Source organism: Polypterus senegalus, chromosome 9 (assembly GCF_016835505.1).
Source record: "Polypterus senegalus isolate Bchr_013 chromosome 9, ASM1683550v1, whole genome shotgun sequence".
In the NCBI taxonomy this organism is placed as follows: Eukaryota; Metazoa; Chordata; class Cladistia; order Polypteriformes; family Polypteridae; genus Polypterus; species Polypterus senegalus.
Window position 1 is genome coordinate 42,676,723 of NC_053162.1, and position 20,415 is coordinate 42,697,137.

Genomic DNA, 20,415 nt, shown 5'->3' on the forward strand with positions numbered 1-20,415 from the left:
TTTGATTATAGAGAGATTTGCCTGTCGACAGACATGCTGAGGTGTGTTCAGGCCCTTATTTGTGGGTTTTTGGATGCACAGCTTCTGCAGTTACTACACACAATAAAACTCGTTTTTAGTCTTAAGATAGTACAACTTTGTACATGTTTGTTGGTTAGTCATGTGGACTTTTATGGTTCATTTTTTTCAGATCAATGTTACCTTTGTATTTTCATACTGAACAAGTTCAAAAAAACATTTTAAAAATCAAACACAAACACTAGTCCTTCAGTAAAGACTGAATGAATGTGGCTGTTTTGTTTAGGACTGTTGCCTTGCTTGTATTTCAGCTATCTAGACAGCTTAGATCGGATTGGAGCAGCGGACTACCAGCCAACAGAACAGGACATCTTGCGGACCAGGGTCAAGACGACTGGGATTGTAGAAACTCATTTTACGTTCAAGAATCTCCACTTCAGGTAAGATGTGATGACACTGGCACTAAGCCACTTGCCTTTTAATTTCTAAGGGGCTGGCAAATGGCAAATAAAGTCCACACAACTGGAGGACAGGAGAAAAGGAGATGAAAATAAAAGATAAAAAACATTCTTTGAAAAGCTGAACACATTGAGGAAAGGTACAAGATAGAGCTGGATATAAGGTAGACTGACAGCTGTCAACTCCAGTCCTGTGCAACCATTGTTACACTCAAGACCAAAGAATTTTGACTATTAAGTAAATGGAGAAAAAAATGTCCCAGGAATGTTGGTTACAGGCAAGTGTATTTATTTAGGTATTCTTTCTGTAGGCCTGCTCATTCCAATGCAGAGCCATAGGGTATACTGAATTATACACAGTAATGAGCAAAACAGCGGTGTTTCATTTTACATATTCCATCCATCCATTATCCAACCTGCTATATCCTAACTACTGGGTCACAGGGGTCTGCTGGAGCCAATCCCAGCCAACACAGGGCATAAGGCAGGAAACAAACCCCGGGCAGGGCGCCAGCCCACTGCAGGGCACACACGCTCACACACACACCCACACACCAAGCACACACTTGGGACAATTTAGGACCGCCAAGGCACCTAACCTGCATGTCTTTGAAATGGGTAGGAAACCCACGCAGACACTGGGAGAACATGCAAACTCTACGCAGGGAGGACCCGGGAAGCAAACGCAGGTCTCCTAAGTGTGAGGCAGCAGTGCGATTGTGAAGTGTGAAATACACTAAAATTTGTGTTTTTTTGGGTGCAAATAAAGAATATTAATCTCTAAGTGTTATTCCACACCTGAAACTGCTGCATAATCCTTGGCCGCCCACCAAAACTGACCCAATCTTCCACGGCTCATTCCACGTGTTCTCATCTGCGTTGTGCACTGCCACTAGTTCTAACTCACACCACTTTTGGTCAGCGGTCAAACTATCTGGGCTTACTTTTCCCAACTCTGTAAGCTTATCCAAGCTGGGCTCTTTCTGGAATCTCATCAGTGACTGCATACCTAGGCCAATGGAGTTTAACAGTAGAAAAGCTTCTCCAAAGTATTTGTAGGTAAATGTCCTCTATCTGTGCCACCCTCACAACACTCTGAACCACAGTCCATTTTTGACATGATTTTGTACATGTAGGAAAAGGTTGCAGATAAGATGAACATACAGTATGTGTTAATGGTGTATATTGTTGCTACAAATTCAATTTTGTGCAAATCATTTCATTCATAACCAGTCATACACAGCTTGTTTAGAGTCAACAGTCATTATAAAAATTCTAATCTATGTTAAAAAGTGAGATGGGGCAGTATAATAAAGGTTGTAGGTATATTTGTTTGTTGTGGAGCCGAAACAATGTAAGCAAAACCATTTAAATTCAATTTTGATTAGATCCAAACCCACCAACATGAGCAAACACTAACACTGACAACATATTACTTATTTACAGGCTGTTTGATGTGGGAGGTCAAAGGTCAGAACGAAAGAAATGGATCCACTGCTTCGAAGATGTGACAGCAATTATTTTCTGCGTGGCATTAAGTGGCTACGATCAGGTGCTTCATGAAGACGAGACCACGGTAAGTTTTTGGCATTGGCCCTTTTTTTCTAATGGTGCATTTTTGCCATAAAATGTGGGCCTTGTAAAGTGTGACGTTTAAGAAAGACTGTCTTCAGTGTATTGAGTTGTTGATTCTGAATGATCTGAACACATATGTAACAGTTTGATTGTGTTGACATTATGTAGTTGAACATATAATGCAGCTGATAGAATAAAACAAAATACTAATTTCTGCTATGTCAATGTTCTTTTCTTTACAAAACAGGGGTCTGTGGCAGTGCTGTGTACTATTCAATGTCTTTGTTTACAGGGCATGGTGTCCATTGGGAGATCCATAACTTCAACTTTCATTATTTTTAAGCACTCGCATGAATATTTTCATTTGTAAATCCTAGAAGGTTAATTTCAAATGTCATTTGTTTTGCATTAAAAAAAGCAATCAGCCAATCCTTATAAAGCATTGTTATTTGCCTTTACCGTCACTGCCCGTCTTACGCAATGCAAGAAATGCCAGCGTGTAATGTGCAATTAGAGAGAACAGACTGACGTGAGGGAGCACTGAAAAAGCACCTTGAGTCTGCCGCCATGGAGCAGCAATTCTAAAATTAATAAATGCTCAAGCTATTACAGTAGCAGTTTCAGAAATATAGATGGAAGAGTATGGGGAACAGTCTCCTTAAAGCAGAGCTGTTGACAAAGCTGGTGCTGCTTTGGACTAGTCAATGCAGGGGGAAGATGGATTCCCACAACTGGCAACAACTTCTGGATTTGACCTTCTGTACACAGGGTCTGAGAAATCCAAGAAGAAAAGCCCACAGATTGCAAATACCATGGAGGCTACTTCTGGATAGGTTACTGCTACTTCAGATCTCATACAGTAAGGCTGGAGTTTTATAAACAATGTTTATGAGTAAACAGATAACATTGATATTAGCTGTTAGTCGGGGCACCTGCCCTGCATAATAAGAAATTGCTGTTTATTAATAAAAGGGGTAGCTAGTTCTGATGCCTCACAACTTCCTATGTGGAGTTTGTTTCTTCCCCCCGTGCACCCTACCTGTGGTTTGTTCCCATGTTGTAAACCATACTTCCATAAAATTATCGTGCTGTAACAACTGGATTCACCAGGTTTGATAATTGTTAGCTGGATTATTGAAATGTTAGTTATTATGAGGATTTTTTTTCTTCTTATATTATGCTAATAATGAGAACGGTAAGAACTGAACTAATGTCTTACAGCCCTGCATAATACTAATCATAAAGGTTGTAATATAAGCCTTCATGCACAGCAAATATGCCCCACATGCTAGCTGCCAGTTTTGTGTAATGCTAATATGCTCCGTTACAATGTGTGCCGAGCACTGCAGCAGTCTGCTACAGACAATTAGAAGTGTTGAGAAATGTCTGCCTTGCATGGAGGCCACCAAAGAGCACCTGTTTGAAAAAACTGCAGTCATTCAATATCCATTTTTGAAAGTATAATTCTTACCTAAAATATAATCTTCAGTTATTACTCCAAAAGCAATGCCATACCCATCGAGGAAATGAGAAAAGAAAATATATTCTAATCAATTGCTTTTATAGCACAATATTAAGCTTCACTCTTTTTGCCTTTATACAGTATATAGTATATATATATATATATATATATATATATATATATATATATATATATATATATATATATATATATATATATATAGCAAAGTTTTACTGTCAAATAATGCAAAGAGTACACAACGCGTGTTTTGCCCTAACTCTGGGCTCATCAGGCGTACACACTCACTGCATCCCCTCATATATATATATATATATATATATATCCATCCATCCATTATCCAACCCGCTATATCCTAACTACAGGGTCACAGGGGTCTGCTGGAGCCAATCCCAGCCAACACAGGGCACGGCAGGAAACAAACCCTGGGCAGCGTGCCAGCCCACCACAGTATATACATATATATATATATATATATATATATATATATATATATATATATACAGTATGCATGTACAGTACATGTGTGTACCATATATAAAGTATGTACCACATGCAGTATGTATACAGTACTGTAGTATTTCAAAACTAGGCACACACCAGAACAGTGACTTAAATGCAGGGAATTCAGTAATATCCATAAAATCGACAACATTTTTACATGTTTTTTTTTTTCTTTGTAATGGAGCAGTGACCCAAGTGCTAATTCATGTTCTCCACAAAATGGCCTTGTTCATTCAGGTGTTTTTCATCAGGAGTGGAGAAAACTGTGTGCCAAGGAAGGAAAGGCAGCTTGCAGTCATTTAACTTTTAAAGGAAAATTTCATTTAAAATTGATCATTTTTTTATTTGTTTCTTAGCCATGTTGTTTGTAGTGATGCCCAAGAAGAATTTTTAATATCCTGCTTTGTTTGAGAATGGAGAAGTTTTGGGCATCAACGAAGACCCACCCTGAATAACAGCAAACAATATCAAAATGTCCATAAAAAAAAAATCTTGGGTTACTTATGTTACATAATCCACATGCCAGGTATTCAGTCATATGCTGACAATGTCAACACGTGCATTTTGTTTTAAAATAATGTTAAATTAACCACTTCCTGAAAATTTACTTGGGCATGAAGAAAAAAACAGCAAATGGAATCAAGTTTTTAATTGAAGACCAACTCTTCCCTCATTCATTTGTCTCACCTCCGCTGCCTCACTGGGAGACCCTGAGCAAGTTTCCTTTCTTCCAAATCCAGACTTTACTAACCTACCCTGATTTTGCAAGTCATCTTAGATAAGACGTCAGCTAAATTTTAAAGGCTAAATGGTTACAGCACTTTGGTTCCAGAAAATGGAATTATGGGTACAGGTCAGGGAACCCATCACTTTGACTATTCGGATTCCTGCCAACAGGACTACTGCAAATAAGCAATAGCTCAGCCAATGATAATAATCATATAACAATATAATAATAAACTTGATATATACAGCACCTTTAATGCAGAATGTGCAAAGTGCCTCACAAAAAGTTGCAGCAACAACTAAACATTTAAAAGCAGTAAAACAGAATATAAAATAAAGTCCATCCATCCATCCATTATCCAACCCGCTATATCCTAACCACAGGGTCACAGGGGTCTGCTGGAGCCAATCCCAGCCAACACAGGGCGCTAGCCCACCGCACATAAAGTACTAAAAGTAATTTATTCACATATGTCTTAAGATGTGATTAAAGAACACAAACTGAATCAGATGATCGAATACTAAAAGGCAGGCTATTCTAGAGCCTTGGAGTCTTAGCAGTTTGATTGTGTGGTCTGGTGTGCAGTCAAAAAGTAAATATCTGCAGGGATTCAAGGTCCGGGTGCATCTTTTCCCCACGTCCATGTGGGCTTCCTCCCCAGTCTACAGACATACATGTTAGGTGCACTGGCAGTGCTAAATTGGCCCCTGAAGTGTGTGTGGTTTTACCCTGCAGTGGGCTAGTGCCATCTCCAGGGGCTTTTCTTGCCTTGTGCTCAGTGCAAACTGGGATAGGCACCAGCTTCATTGTGACTCTGCTCTCAGGTTTACAAGGTGGAGGAAGTACTTAAGCATGCACAATACCCACCCAAGTGTATTTAAAAACTTGTGAATTCCCCATCACTGCTGATCTCTTTATTTTGCACATGCTGTGTACACTGTTAGGTTGTAATTCAAATTGATGTCACCATGCCTTTCTGCCGTGTCTAAGAGTGGCAAAAGAAATGAACATCTGCATTTCTGGTATTGTTGCAGTTCTTTATATTGTGACAAAGCTCAATGTAATCTTTCTGTTTCTACGGTTAATTATTTGCAAACAGTCTGCAAACTTCCAGCAATGACATTGTCATCCAGCTTTGTGTCACACAAATAGTGGGAGTACATTCAAAAAGAGAAGAAACTCGAAAACAATTCTCAAGAATTGATGAGTTCCATAATCCAGGCAGCTGTTTGCCAAAAATCATCTTCTAGGCTGTGGCACGCTTTCCCATTTTTATTGGCTCTAAGATCTCACAAACCTGTTGTGCCCACTTCATTCTAGTCTTTGAAACACTTAAGGGTTTTAACTCTCTCTCTGAAGAAGAATTACAAGACCTAGATGGGGAACTAAAGGGAAAGGCTTTTACTGTACATAATCTTCGTGGATTCTGGCATGTGGAGGAGTTGCTTTTGTGCACTTCGCAGACATGAAGGATTTGGTAGCTTTTCTTTGTGAAAGCCTGCGCTGCTAATTCCTCGGAGTCTGTCCCTCGCGCCCTGTGACGTGCTAGTGATTCTATAGGACATGACTTAACCCACAAGAGGTGTGAGGGTGGTCATTCGGGAGGATGGGGTGTATGTGGTATTATTAAATGTTCATATTAACGTTAACATTATACACATTTATTGTCTGTTTTACCTGCCTTTTTATCACTCTTTAATTTAATATTGTTTCTTATCAGTATGCTGCTGCTGGAGTATGTGAATTTCCCCTTGGGATTAATAAAGTATCTATCTATCTATCTATCTATCTATCTATTTTGTATGTCAGTGCAGAAACAGCTGCATATACTCCAACACAGTTCATTACCATGGGGTAGACGTCTTTAACCTAATAAAGTGTGCATCAAGTGTCCCAAATGTGTCTTTTTTTGTAAAGAATCTGAATCACAGCATACATTTTCCCTGTTTTTAATTAATTATTTATGAGTAATTGCCACAATGTGCTATAATAATAATGATATGAATAATATAATGATTTGTCATCCTTGCTGACACATGTTTTTTCAGGGGGACACTCTGAAAGTGGCCTGTGGGTCCATAAAAATCAATCTAAAGACACTCAATACGTAACCCATGACCTGAATGAGCTGTGAAATGTTCTGTTGAAACGAAGACTTAACTATTTTGGGCCCTTGACTGAAACATAGACCTTCCTGTCCTAGAATGTTGAATACTGAAATGATGTACATGTTTGTGTGTGTTGTGTCACATGTCTGTCTGCTCTGATCATTTAGTGCAGCAAAAGCAGCGGAACAATATGCCAGGGCAGCACAGCAGCGGCAGACTTTTCTGTTTTTGTGGTTCTAATGTACTTTTTGTTGCTGACCTGGCGTGTGAGTTGACCATATGCAACCCAACTGAAACGTATAGGGCACAGGATAGCTCTGAAGGGCAGCTGATTCTCCCATGATCCTCCTTGGCTGTGTGCTTTCTTCTACTCTTGCCTGCTCTCTGCTATCCCATGCCCAGTTGAGAAGATTGCCTGTGTAATCATCTGGCTACAGCCTCTTGCTACAAACATCTTTCAAGCAACACGACCCTCTGCAACATTTCTTCCACCAGCTGACCTATTCTAACAAAATGCTATAAAGCGAAATCGATTTTGAGAGATGCTCACCAAAATTTGGCAGGTATGAAGCTCCTCCTGAACACCACCAAAAAGCCTTAAAAGAGTTGAAAGCAGCACCAACTAACTGACTTTGTTTTTGGTTTTGCCCTGAACTCCCCTAACACCCCAAACCCACACCCCCAATCCCCCCAGTCTGTGTCCCTCACTCTAGCACTACTGTCTCCAGGAAGGCTGGTGCCAGAGGGCCTGACCTCTCCTTCATCTAAAGTTTCCACTTTTCCTGCCCTCTTCTCTGTATGGCATGCCCCATTATTCCAAAACTTAATATCAAACCTCCATTGTTGCTTCTTTGATGTTTCTTGTGGTCTAGTTTTCTGCAGCTTTTCATGACACTTCATGTCAGCCTTTTTTTCTTAAGTCACCCCCCATATTTTACTCCCTGTTGAAGGTCAAGGCAAACTCAACAAGTCTGGCGTGTCTGCTTCCAACTCTGGATTAATTCAAGGAATTCCCCCATCCTTGATTAAAAAAGCAATTGTTTAGTAGAAAAGCAACTGTTTGCGGCTAAATAAAGAATAAAAGAAAGGAAACTGCATGATTTAGTGGTAGATCCATGCACTGGGCACAAGAACAATCCAAGACACGCATGGTGCATGAATCTCTACCCTACCCCCCCAACTCTGTCCTCCCCCTGCACCCTTAAATCCCTTTACTCTACTTTACCTATTTAGGCCCTGTAGCTCTCTCTTAGCTGTAGTAGATGAGAGCGCCACCCATGATGCGCATGTCTTATTGCCCCTTTGCCTCTCTGGATGGTGCTCAAGTGTGGCAGTGTGCTCAGCTAACTCTCTGCTCTTTCTGTTTGCAGAACCGCATGCATGAATCTCTGAAGCTATTTGACAGTATCTGTAACAACAAATGGTTTACTGACACATCCATCATCCTCTTTCTAAACAAAAGGGATATATTTGAAGACAAAATTCTGAAATCTCCTCTGACTATCTGCTTTCCAGAATACACAGGTAATGCAGAAGGACCACAGATTCACTTGTAGGCACGAGTCAGAACTCTGAAGTGAAGCTTTCCTTTCCAGTAGGCCCCAAAATGCCATGACATCTAGCACACCTGGTCCTCCAGTCCTGGCACTTCCCAGATTTTTGTAAAGGCTGAAAAAAATAAGCACCTAGATTTTTGTACTTGTTCTTTTAACTCTTAAACAAAGAAACAATAACCATTTTAACTTATAGAGGGCTTGTGAATTTGCATGTTGTTTTTGTGTCCTTGTGATTTTTTTTCTGGTTTTCCTCCCTCATTTTATAAGTTAGGTTGATTCCACCATTGCGAGAGAGCAGGGGTGTATGTGCACGTACACCAGGGGTGTTGAACTCCAGTCCTGGAGGGCCAAAATGGCTGCAGGTTTTCATTCTAACCATCTTCTTAATTAGTGACCAGTTTTTGATGCTAATTAACTTCTTTAGCCTTAGCTTTAATTAGCTTGACTCCTGCACCTTAGTTGTTTTTCCCTTAATTAACAGCTGGACAGTAATGAGACATAAAACAAACAGGACATGACCAGCTCACCTGTACCCATCAAACAAAATCTGAAAATAAAGATGAAGGTCTCAGTAAGGTTGATCCCTCAAGTTACCCAAACATTTTAGAAGTTCTTAGAAAAAAACACAATATCAACAGCTTTGGAAATGTCTGCTATGGCAAAAAGAGAGCAACAACAAGCAATGGAATTGAATAACGGGTTTAATTAACAGCAAGAATAAGCGTCTCATTAAGGAACTGGTTGGAGTTTGAAGCCTCAATTTAGCTGGACATCTGTTGGCTCGTTTCATGTCTCATTTCTGTTTGGCTGTCATTTAATGAAGAAAAGAATCAATTCAGGAGACTTAACTCTTAAAAACACTGCTATTAAAATGAAGCGAAAAGAAGTTAATTAGCAATGAATACTGGACACTGATTAGGACAAGGGTTAGAAAGAAAACCTGCACCCACTGCGGCCCTCTAGGCCTGGAGTTTGACACCCGTGATGTACACCATGCAGTGCTCTGGCACTCCATCCAAGGGTAGCTCCAGCCTCAAGTTGGCTTAGTAAGAGAATGGGTGGGTAGATGAACACATACAATAGAATGTGACCCTAAGAGCCACCGTTATCATTTTTAACTGACATTATATCCTGCTTTCTTATTGTCAGCATCACCCACCTTATAGATGCTCTGCAAACATCCAAGTCACCCTGTAGTCCTCCTTGGGCTTACAGTCCGATGTCCATGAGCAGCAAAGAAAATGGTGGTTGTAACAGTTTAAGACAATAGCACCAGCCTCCCACTTCCTTTGGCTGATTTGCAGACTGAAATGCTTTGTTGAAACACATTGCTCTGCAGCAGGGGTAGGCTGAGTTGGTTTTGAAGGGCTGCAGTGTCTGCAGGTTTTTGTTCCATCCTGGTTGCTTAATTAGAAACCAATCCATGCCCGTAACGGATCTCACTTCTTTTTAGTGTTTTCATTCTGCCATGTCAGGTCACTCTTTTTTCCTTTCCAAAGATATCATCCAAATGATGTGTAGCCTAAAAGCAGATACATAATTGTCAGTCCTTCACTTTTTTCTCCACAGTTTCCTTCCAAATATTTTATTAAACCAGATAGTTCACAATGAATGCAATGCACACTGGTATAAAAGGAAACAAGGTAGATAGAGAACTTCTGGTTCATTTGTCACTTATATCTTATTGTTAATAAGGGACAGTTAATGACAGTGAACACAACTCTTTAAGACTAACATAAACAAAGGTGAGGAATCATTACAAACAAAACTAAAATCAAGCATAAAAAGCAGTACATACTTCAATGGCAATAATTGACTTCACATTAAGAAACTGGGGTACAACACTATGACCCTTCAGAAACGACATTGAAGACCCCTACTTTACAGGAATGTCATTAAATTATTCCATGACCAACTCATACAGGTACCATAACTCCTTAGCAAGAAGTACATTGACACAAGTGAACTGTCAGGAATGTGATATGATCCAGAAGATTGTCTTATAAAAGGAGAGCTAAAAGCAGACCCATTCGTTATTAGAGAACAGGACATAATGTGATCCTTTAGAGAGTCACCTATGCTTTCTTCAAAGTTCATAAGGTTTAGGGGATGGTAAGTTGCAGTCCAATAAATATGAACAGGTATAGATAGCCAGCAAACCAAAATGAAGGCAATGAGTATGTGGTGACTACTATACAGTAATAATATTAATTCATTGAGCACGTCGGTGCTTCTTGATGGCAGAATGACAAACAACATTCCTGCATGGAGTACACAATTTAGAGAAAGAAAACAACGAGTCATCTGTGAAAATAATATGCATTTATTGAGTCTTCAATGTTTTGGATCAATATATAAAAATGAATGTGCTCTAGCTGCGTTTAAGAGAGTCATAATAATTAATTGAAAAGAATGTGATAGTTGAGTAATTTTGGAGTACAGCAAGCATAAATTAGTAAAACTGAATGAGATAAGTGTGAGTGTTCACTCAGTCACCTACTGTCCATGTGCTCATAAGACATCTAGGAATAAAAAAAGGGTGAAAAATGAAATAGGAATGATGATTACAAGTTGGAAAGGAACTTGTAGTTCTCGATGAGTAACCTTAACTTTAAACATAAGCAAATATGGAAAGGAAGGCAAAGCAATCTTTGAAAAGTACTGCTCAGCTGGAAATGCCATTAAGGTGCTCCAAGTCCAACTCATGGAAGTACTTTAGCTCCCTAGCAAGATTACATTGACACAAGTAAGCAGGAAAAGGCAACATTTAGGTTGTCAGAATAGGATATAGTCAGTCAGGACTTATTATTTGTCGACAATTTTAAGTAAACCATTAGTTAGTAATGAAAGGAGTATGAGAAGGTAGTGAATTATTATTTAAGTTCAATGATCTGTGTAAAAGCAATGAGTAAACAGTACATAACCTGAAATATAGTGAGATTGAGAATTATTTATAGGCAATGTTAAAGAAACCATTTGTGAGTAATGAAAGAGAAACACGTAGGTTGTGAATTATTGTTTTACATTGACTAATCTGTGTAAATGTAGACAGTGAATAGTCTGTGATATACTCAGTTGAGAGTTGTGTATAAGCTGTTTTGAGTAAGTCATAAGGGAGCAGCATGTAAACCATAAGATGGCATTAAATTGTTGGCATATAATTTTAACAAATGTGTTAATGAGCAGATTATGAGTGATCTGTAACTGAGGTTTAGTAAAAGTGAGTTAGCAGTCAGTAAACTGAGTACTACAGGAAATACAGTGTTAAAGAAGTGTCTGATGTGGTGAGTGTGACATTAGTAGATGTTCAATTCTATAAGAAATTTTAGGCTAACCTCAAGTGATGAGAAAGTAAGCCACAAACAAGCAATGCAGAGTAAAACTGAGCCATGAGTAGTTAGTGAGTTATGTATTAGCAATGTTGAATAAACAGTGAAGTAAGCCAAGAGGGAGCAGTCAGTAAGCCACATGCAGATAGCTCCCTGCATCCCTGATGAAAGGGCCTTAGCTGCCTCAAAAGCTTTCATTTATAATCTATTTAGTTAGCCAACAAAAGGTGTCATTTCATCCTACTTTCTCCTGTATCTCTCTAAAAGTAGACAGTTATCAGTACATCACCATATTAAGTAAAAGAATAAGCAGGATGTGAACCAAGAGCAGATAATAAATGATTAATTTCTGATATGAAGTAAAACATGGGTCTGCACTGAGAGAGTAGAAAGTAGATAGTGAAATACATACACACATACAGTATCTAATGATATTCTTTACAAGGTAATTAATCACGGAATCAAAATCAGAATGAGAATCACTTCTTTGCTAGCATGTGTAACATACCACAAATAATTTTGGTTAGGTGCAAATATGAAATACGAGACATTTCCAACTCAAAACAGCACAATTACAACCTACCATTAACCTAACGCTGTGCAAACCACTACACAAAGCCATCAATTTCCTGAAAAAAAAAAAAACATTTGCAAACTTCAGTAAGTTAACTCAGTAATGAGAAAAACTATACAAAATAATAGATTCAAATAGTACAAGTTGAGTAAATATGAAGTATTTATGAATACACAAACAGCACAGTTACCAGATATATGTTGCAAAAACAGTTAAAAGTAATCCTATGGAACTTTGTTTAATATCTGAATATTTTGAGAAAAGAAGCTGCTGAGATTACGTGTAGTACAGGTCATGATAGACCTGTACCTCCTCTGTGATGGCAATTTAATGAACAGGTGGGTGGGCAGAGTCAGCTGCCAATTTTCCTGCTCTCTTTTTCGCACTGGCAATGAACAGATCTTTTAATGGTGGGAGACAACAGCCAATGGTTTTTTCAGCTGAAGAAATCACCTGTTATAACTGAGTCTTACAAAGAGAAAAGGCAGAAGGAAACCAAACAGAGATAGAAGTAGTCACAAATACTCTCAATGATGGCTGATTAATTATTTAACAATATCCGCCTTGATATGCCAAGCTTCGTAAGCTGGCAAAGGAAGAACAATCTCTGCCTAACTTTGTTGATGATGGAGAGATATATTTGTCCCATTTTAACATATTAGTGAAAGTAGTCCCAAGGAATTTGAACAACTGAACCACAGACACAGTTAGGACATTAATCTGCAAAGGTGGACAGTTAGTGAGTTGTTGGTGAAAGTCAATCGTCGTTTCCACTGCCTTAATAGCATTAAGCTCCAAGTTGATACAAGAACACCATTCCACAAGACAGCCCACATCTGTTTGACAGGAAGACATGTCATTATTGGAAATAAGACTCACTACAGTTGTGTCATCTGCACACTTTAGGATTTTTACAGATTTGCCTAGGGATCTATAGTCATTTGTATAAAGTGGAAACCGGAGGGGTGAAAGAACACAGCATTGAATCTGACAGATGGAGGCCTAGTCTCACATACTGCTTCCTACCTGTCAAGAAAGTCATAATTCACAGGCAGACACCACAGGGTACACCTGACTGAATGAGTTTACTCTGAAGCAGCTCCAAAACAATGGTATTGAAGGTTGAGCAGAAATCCTCAAAGAAGACCCTCACATAGGTGTTAGGAAAATCTAGGTGTTGATGAATGTAGTGGTGGTATAAATTAACTGCATCCTCCACTGAACGATTTGCCCTTTATGGATCAAGGAGAGGGGCAGTGACAGGATTGAACTGTTGCACCCTGAAGTAGGCCACTGTACAGTACTAGAGGTCCAGATTGTGCATATCTGTCTGCAGATTGGGTGTCTAGCTGGTCTTTAGTGGCAGTTATATTAGACTAAGAATGCATGCCTTCCCTTTGTGTTTAGTGCCTGTTGGTGTGTGTGTATGTGTGCGCGTGTGTGTATTTTTAACCAGTTTTTCATTTCTTCTCTTTTTTTTCCCTTTCAGGCCCGAACACTTTCACCGATGCTGTGGCCTATATTCAGTCACAATATGAGAGCAAGAACAAGTCTCCCAACAAGGAGATCTACACCCACATAACTTGTGCCACCGACACCAATAACATCCAGTTTGTCTTTGACGCTGTGACAGATGTCATAATTGCTAACAACCTGAGAGGATGTGGACTGTATTAGTGCCAAAACAAAAAAAAAAAAGAGAAAGGCCAGCTGTAAAAGAGGAGCTCATCCTGGGCCACAGTGCTCTCCCAGTTACATTTAACATACTGTAACAAAATGTTTCTGATTCTCTGCTGCTTTTTTATTTTTTAATACCTTTTCCAACCATTCATACAAACTTTTCAGAAATGTTCTACAATTATAACGCTGATAATTGACTAAAACAAAAATATAGCGTGCTTATTTAGGATACACCTTTAAACTGCTGAACAATTAATTATTAAATATATTAAAAATAGCAACATGCCCAGCTGGAGAAACATAACTGCCACTGGAGCAGTTCATCCAAGAGCTTTGCCATAAAAACACACCACAGTGAGAGGGAAGAAGGCCATTTGTGCTTATCAAAAGATTTCTGAGTTATGAAACAGTCAGTTTTTTTTTTTTTAATATGAACTTGCAAAACATATTCAGCTAAAGAAAACGTAGACAATTTGTTCATCTCCATGACAACAACTGGTTTTGTAAATAGTGTGATTTACTTGTTTATGGTATTGTGATGTATATTGGAAAGTCTGTGGAAAGACAGGAGTTGGTTTTCTCCTTTGTGATTAATGGATCTGAAAGCCAGTTGAATGTGACTGTTTCTTTGTGATCAGTTACTTGTGTCCACCATAGCTGATGTAACCAAGGGTGGCCAGCTATTTTTAAGTACTGGAGAATCATTATTTCATTGTACAGTATCCCTTACTGTACTGAGATACAACTGCCAGGATGCAGCCATAGCCGGGATGTCTCTCTGGAGACGCCCATAACTTGGTAAAGCTGTATAACTGTGTAACAGGGAGCAGCAGAGTCAATCACTCTGACAGCTGTGGTAGTGGGAAGAGGGAGACTAGTGTGGGTACTGTAATGATTTGTAAATCACATGCCAAAACACTAAAAGAGAAATAAATCTTTGAATTTCTAAGAATTGTACCAGGGAATGAAAAAGAACCATTAAGGCAATCACTAGGGAAAGCCTAAATTATTGAGTAACAAAATAGAAATGATACATGAGTACATAGTTAAAACAAAAAGGATCAGCAACCAAAAAACTGAACATTAACTTAGGTTTCACTTCCCTAACTCCCATCATAACAAAGTTTGTTTTTATTTGGAAAGATCCAACATAAATATAACAGAAGGTGTGTGCCACCATCTTTTACAGGCGGAGCAAGATGACACACACCAATACATGTCCTCCACACAACATAGTTTGTAATAATCTAGCTATAGCCATAAAAATTGACGACTGCAGCAACCATCTATAAACATAATACAAAATAGTATCAATGAAACATCACTGCCAAAACAAACAAAAAAATGTACAAAATGGATAGCTAAAATGACAAAAATAAAGTGAAAATGTACTAGGTAAGCCCCAGCACAAATTCCTGACACATACAGTACCACCATCCTTGAGGTCACACTGGTTGCTAGAATCCAGTGGTGCGTGTTGTGGGCCGCATGTAATGTTGACTGCTCTTCACAGACATGCAGGTCCCTGTGCTGAAGACTGGCTTTCTCTCTGCCCATTGATATGTTGCTTCATAGAATTTGCAGAGCCAGCTCTTTGTCCACTGCCAGTGGTGGATGGCTCCAGGCTCCTTACCGAATCAAAATGACTCTGGTCTTGATTGTGTAACTCTGCTGGTTGTTGGGTTAGCTATTTCACCTCATCTTAAAAATTTAAGAATGAAACTGTCAGCACTGCTTGTGAGTTTGTGTTGCATTTTATTAGCCCGTGGTCTGTGACTGAGAATGCTGGTAAAGTTGTGAGCCTTTTCACTTTCAGGTGAAGATGATGTGTGCCCTGACAGTGACAAATTGATGGCCTTAATGGCTGCCTCGAATATAGATCTGCTTGTGCCAAGACATGGTCTGTTGCATCTGGGAATGACAGATGTAATACTGGAAAAGGTCAAATACAAGAACCACTGATTAATACAGAAAAAGGTGCCAAATCAGTCAATAGTATTAAGGAACTTGTTGGACAGCAAGCTTCATCAAGTTAAAAACTCCCGAGTGCAAATATTCACCTGAACAAGGTTGACAGGCCAGGCTTTTAGCCTGCTTCTCCTTAGTTTTCTTTTTAATTTTAGGGTTACTTTGTTTTGAAATGAAAACTTGTTTTGTAAAACTTGATAAGAAACGCACAAAGCTGGTTGTACACACTGTATGGTAATTCCTTCCTACGTGGCATGGTGCCTACATGGTCTTTGGTCTCTCGATTTCTACACAGGTTGTTGTGACTTATGTGCTAGATATCATTTTCCTCCTGTAATGTTTCGCTGGATGACCTGTTTACCTTCCACATTTTAATGATATGCTGTGTGGTTGATAGGTTACTGTAAAACAACATCTGGCATGTATTTGTGTGGCTCATTGTGGCTGAGATAAACTGAAAATGATTGAAAAGCATTAATAAAAATAAACATGGGCAGAAGTATCCCATACTAACAGTATGTGTAATTCCTAAACATTGTCCTATAATGCATGGTTTCCAAAAATGTTATTTACTTTTACATTGATTAAGCTAGAAGACTTTCTGTGATGGGAGAAATTGGGCTCTCTTCTCAAACTGTGAAATGTAGCACGAATTAATGTCATCAATACTGATAATGATATTTATTTAGTTCTGGTTGATTTACTAGGTATATGACAGGTAGACCTCTGAAATGTATGATAATTGTTGAATTTTGCTCAGGCTGTCTGATGTTAAGAGGTAGTTACTGCTGTTGAATTTTTGCAGAAAGCAGGTTTGTTTTTACTGATCTGTTACTATGAGTTTACTATATCAAGTGTCCTACCTGCTCATTTTTAGTTTTTAACGCACTTATTCCACCCCTCTTCCAATTTGGTTCTGTTCATGCAATTACTATGGAAACCTTGCAGATCAGAAATCTTACTCACTGGCACACCTAATTCTCCCCTGTGACAAGTTGTAGATCACCTATGATCCCAATCTGTCTGCTTCTTCATAATCTTGTGACCTCAGTAAATGTAATTTAAACCAATGTTAAATATAACTCTATATTTTCAATCCCAATTTTGAATCCTGGTCTGGTTTCAACCATGCAAGTGGCATCTTTCAATTCCCATTCAATACAGGAACAGATCTGTATTGATCCTCCTAGGCAAATATTCTAATGATCCAAAGGGGGGAACTGCAGTGTTATAGCAACCACCGCCAAAAAAAACACTACAGAATATATTCTTAGTGGAACTGATAGAAAGAACTCACATATTTAAATGGTAAAAAAATTCTTTACCCAGAGGTTAAATGTTGTAACAATTATAGTAAAAGAGACCTTAAGTAGCATTTGATGGTAACACTGCAGTAGAAGCAATCTTGTACTAATTGTGCTCCATAGGTTGATCATAATGTTGGTGTGAGACATTGTTCATGGTGCCAATATCTAAGCCAGTCTCATCCTTTTTGATTCTGTCTCCAGTGTCCACACTTTTGCCCGAAACTCAACCTGCTATTGCCCCAAAATAACCCATTTGGAACTACAAATTGATAGAGCATTTGAAGAAATGTTCCATCCATCCTGGATACCTGAGGAAATATAGTCACCTCTGGCCATTGTGTATAATGCTTCAGTGTTTGCAACCCAATCTAGAGTTGTGCCCAAGTGCACCCTCAAGTATTTATATGCCTGAACCACCTTAATCTAGCAGAGCTAGATGTGTAATACATACATCTGGAGACCACCATGAATGAAATGTGGCCAGGGACAGTTTTAATGGTTCAGTGAGTGTCACATTTCTAAACCAATCCAACACCTCATGATGGCAGAGCTCAGAGTAGGGTCAGTGATTTAAACAGCAAAGAGTAGTGGTGCTGTTGTTAACGTCACTTGACCAACAGCAAGCCTGTGGTTTCAATGGATACATCATTTGTGGCTCCAAAGTCTCTTAAAAAAGACCACTGCTAAACAAATAAATATGTGTTGTGAGTGAGAAGAACAAATTACACGTGTAAAAATATAAACATAACCTGCTGCAAGGGAAAAATAATTCTGTAAAAGCAGATTAGTTTGGCTTTCAAAGAAATCACTGGGCTAGTGGTAGACATGAACGGTGCATTGCTGTTGGCCGTATAAGATGTCAGTCACTTACAGTGTGAGGTTAAAAGAACAGGCAGCTACATTCATGGAAAGACGCAGTGTAAAATAATGCATTCCAACAAAAAGAACTTCCCTTAGGCGAGACTGAGCACAGCTACAGGAGATGCAGAATTCACTCCTCAATACACCCAAAACAGTTAATGTGCCTAACGGACCTGACACCCCCCCAAATGAATGAAGGACGGGGCTCTGATGGCATGTCTAAACGAATAACTAAAGTTAATATTACTGTTAAACGTGTCATATCTACGTATTGCCGTAGCGTTTTAACTCAAATGTAATCCCACAATGCTTTACTAAACACTATTTGCTGTTTTTATTTCATGTAGTGAGGTAATTGCCAAAGTGACAGCTAAATTATTAAGCAAGCTTCACTTAACCCATGCTACTGAGCTTTTGAATTAATAACTGCAATTTTAGTTCATTGTGTGATTTACAGCAAGTCATCTAATTAGGGTCTGCTCCAATTGCAAAATTTACATTTATTTGGCTAACACCTTCATACAAGGTGACTTACAACATTTGAGATACAATTAGTAGGCAGGGGTGGTAACTTGCTCATGGGCACACAGTGTCAGTAGAAGGATTTGAACCTGAACGTTTCAATTCCAAAGCCTTAACCACACTGCCTGCTGAAATAATATAAAGCTTTGTAAAAATGCTATGTATCTTAAAATGCCTTCTTTATACTTGCAAAGGATCTTGGGATAGAAAAAGAACTGTAAAAGATACAGTTTAGGTTGAGAGGGAAGCCAATTGGTTAGAAGTTAGTGCTGCAAATTGACATCTATGTGTTTTCTCCACATACCTCAGTTGTGTGTGTATATTCATTAGTTGACTTTAAATTGTCCGGGTGTGAACGAGTGTGCCAATGTGCAGCGCAATGGAAAACAGAAAATGGGCGCAGGCATGAAAGATTACATGCAGAGGAACTGTGACACTTCTTAGGCCGGAAAGATTTAAACAAACATAAGTAAGGAATGGGACATATTTATCAAACAGAATTTACCACTACTGTATTAAGCATATTACAAAATTTTATTTTTCAATTAATTTCAAGAATATTTTCTGCAAAGTTTATACACTATTTTATAAGCTTGCCTATTCCCAATGCTCTGTTAAACACCACTGAATGCAAAGTTCAGTCTTGTTGATGGTTGCAGTTGAACAGTTTTGCCAAAGTGTGGAGCTTGGACACTGAGAAGTACACTGTGCGGAAATTCAAAAGACCCAAACACTGGCTGCTGTTCCTATGAACAGTAGGCTTACCTGGTGCATACGTTTGTCCATTTGTTCTCCATTGCCAAACGCCATTATACCCAAAGTATACTTTCGTCCAGTCACTTATTATGACTCAAGCAAGAGTGCTGACAGTTTTCTTTTCTTCTTTAGGTAACACTCGTCCCCGCTGTAACACCACCATACAAGGTGAAGACCAAGGTGTCAGGGCTCATATTCTAATTTAAACACGCAGCTAGTGGTCACTAAAACAAGACTGGGATATGGGACTTGAAAGTCTGCTGCTTTTCCCTACTTGCAGAATACAATTTAAAACAATCTGCTTCCTTGGCTGAATGAAGTGAATCACTCAAGACCACCAAACACACGCCAGGAGGTGCATCCTTGCAGAATATATGTTTAGTGAGAGATTTTCTTGGTCTTTTTTGGTTTTTTTTATAAATTGTAACAAAATGGGAGGTGAAGACAGCCATTCAAAGTGCAAGTTCTGAAGAAAATGATGGAAACTCTAACAAAAGGATGAAATGTGCCAAAATTCCCAGTGAGGCCTGACTTAAGTTGGCACCACTTCTCCTGCTGAACAACAAACTGCCGACTCCCCCAAACAGACCCAACTCTGCTCTCCATACTTTACGTCTGTGCTTACAGGCTGAAGACATTGTTACTTTACACAAGTTCATATATACATACATTCATATACAGTACGTGTGTGTGTATATATGCAGTATATTGTATTTTTGTATTCAAGTGGCTATCCATTTTATAATAAATCCTTAGATGCTGTAATTATTTATTGATTTGTGGTAATGTATTTATTAGAAAGATATTTAATAAAGTCCCAGGCTCCTTTCCAGTGTGCGACTTTTTCATTCTAGGCAATCTGTTTGTGTCTGTCATTAAGAAGAGGTTCAAAGTGAGTCTGCTCTTTGCTTGGGTACATGTTTCTGATTTTTTGCTAATTTAATTACTATATATATTTTTTTAATTCACTTAAGTCATTTCCATACAAAAAT

The 20,415-nt window shown here is 38.8% G+C and overlaps 1 protein-coding gene across 2 annotated transcripts in view; it reads left to right on the plus strand.

Moving 5' to 3' along the window:
- gnao1a (guanine nucleotide binding protein (G protein), alpha activating activity polypeptide O, a) overlaps window positions 1-20,415 on the plus strand; it is a 347,630-nt gene that overhangs the window by 313,650 nt on the left and 13,565 nt on the right. Inside the window, exons 5-8 of one of the 2 annotated variants that reach the window (XM_039763003.1) lie at window positions 330-458; window positions 1,923-2,052; window positions 8,241-8,394; window positions 13,819-20,260. In XM_039763003.1, coding sequence (XP_039618937.1) covers window positions 330-458; window positions 1,923-2,052; window positions 8,241-8,394; window positions 13,819-14,006 — 601 coding nt within the window. In that variant the 3' untranslated portion in view covers window positions 14,007-20,260. Of the gene's footprint in view, window positions 1-329; window positions 459-1,922; window positions 2,053-8,240; window positions 8,395-13,818; window positions 20,261-20,415 lie in introns of those variants that run through there. The other variant, XM_039763002.1, reaches the window with a different exon arrangement.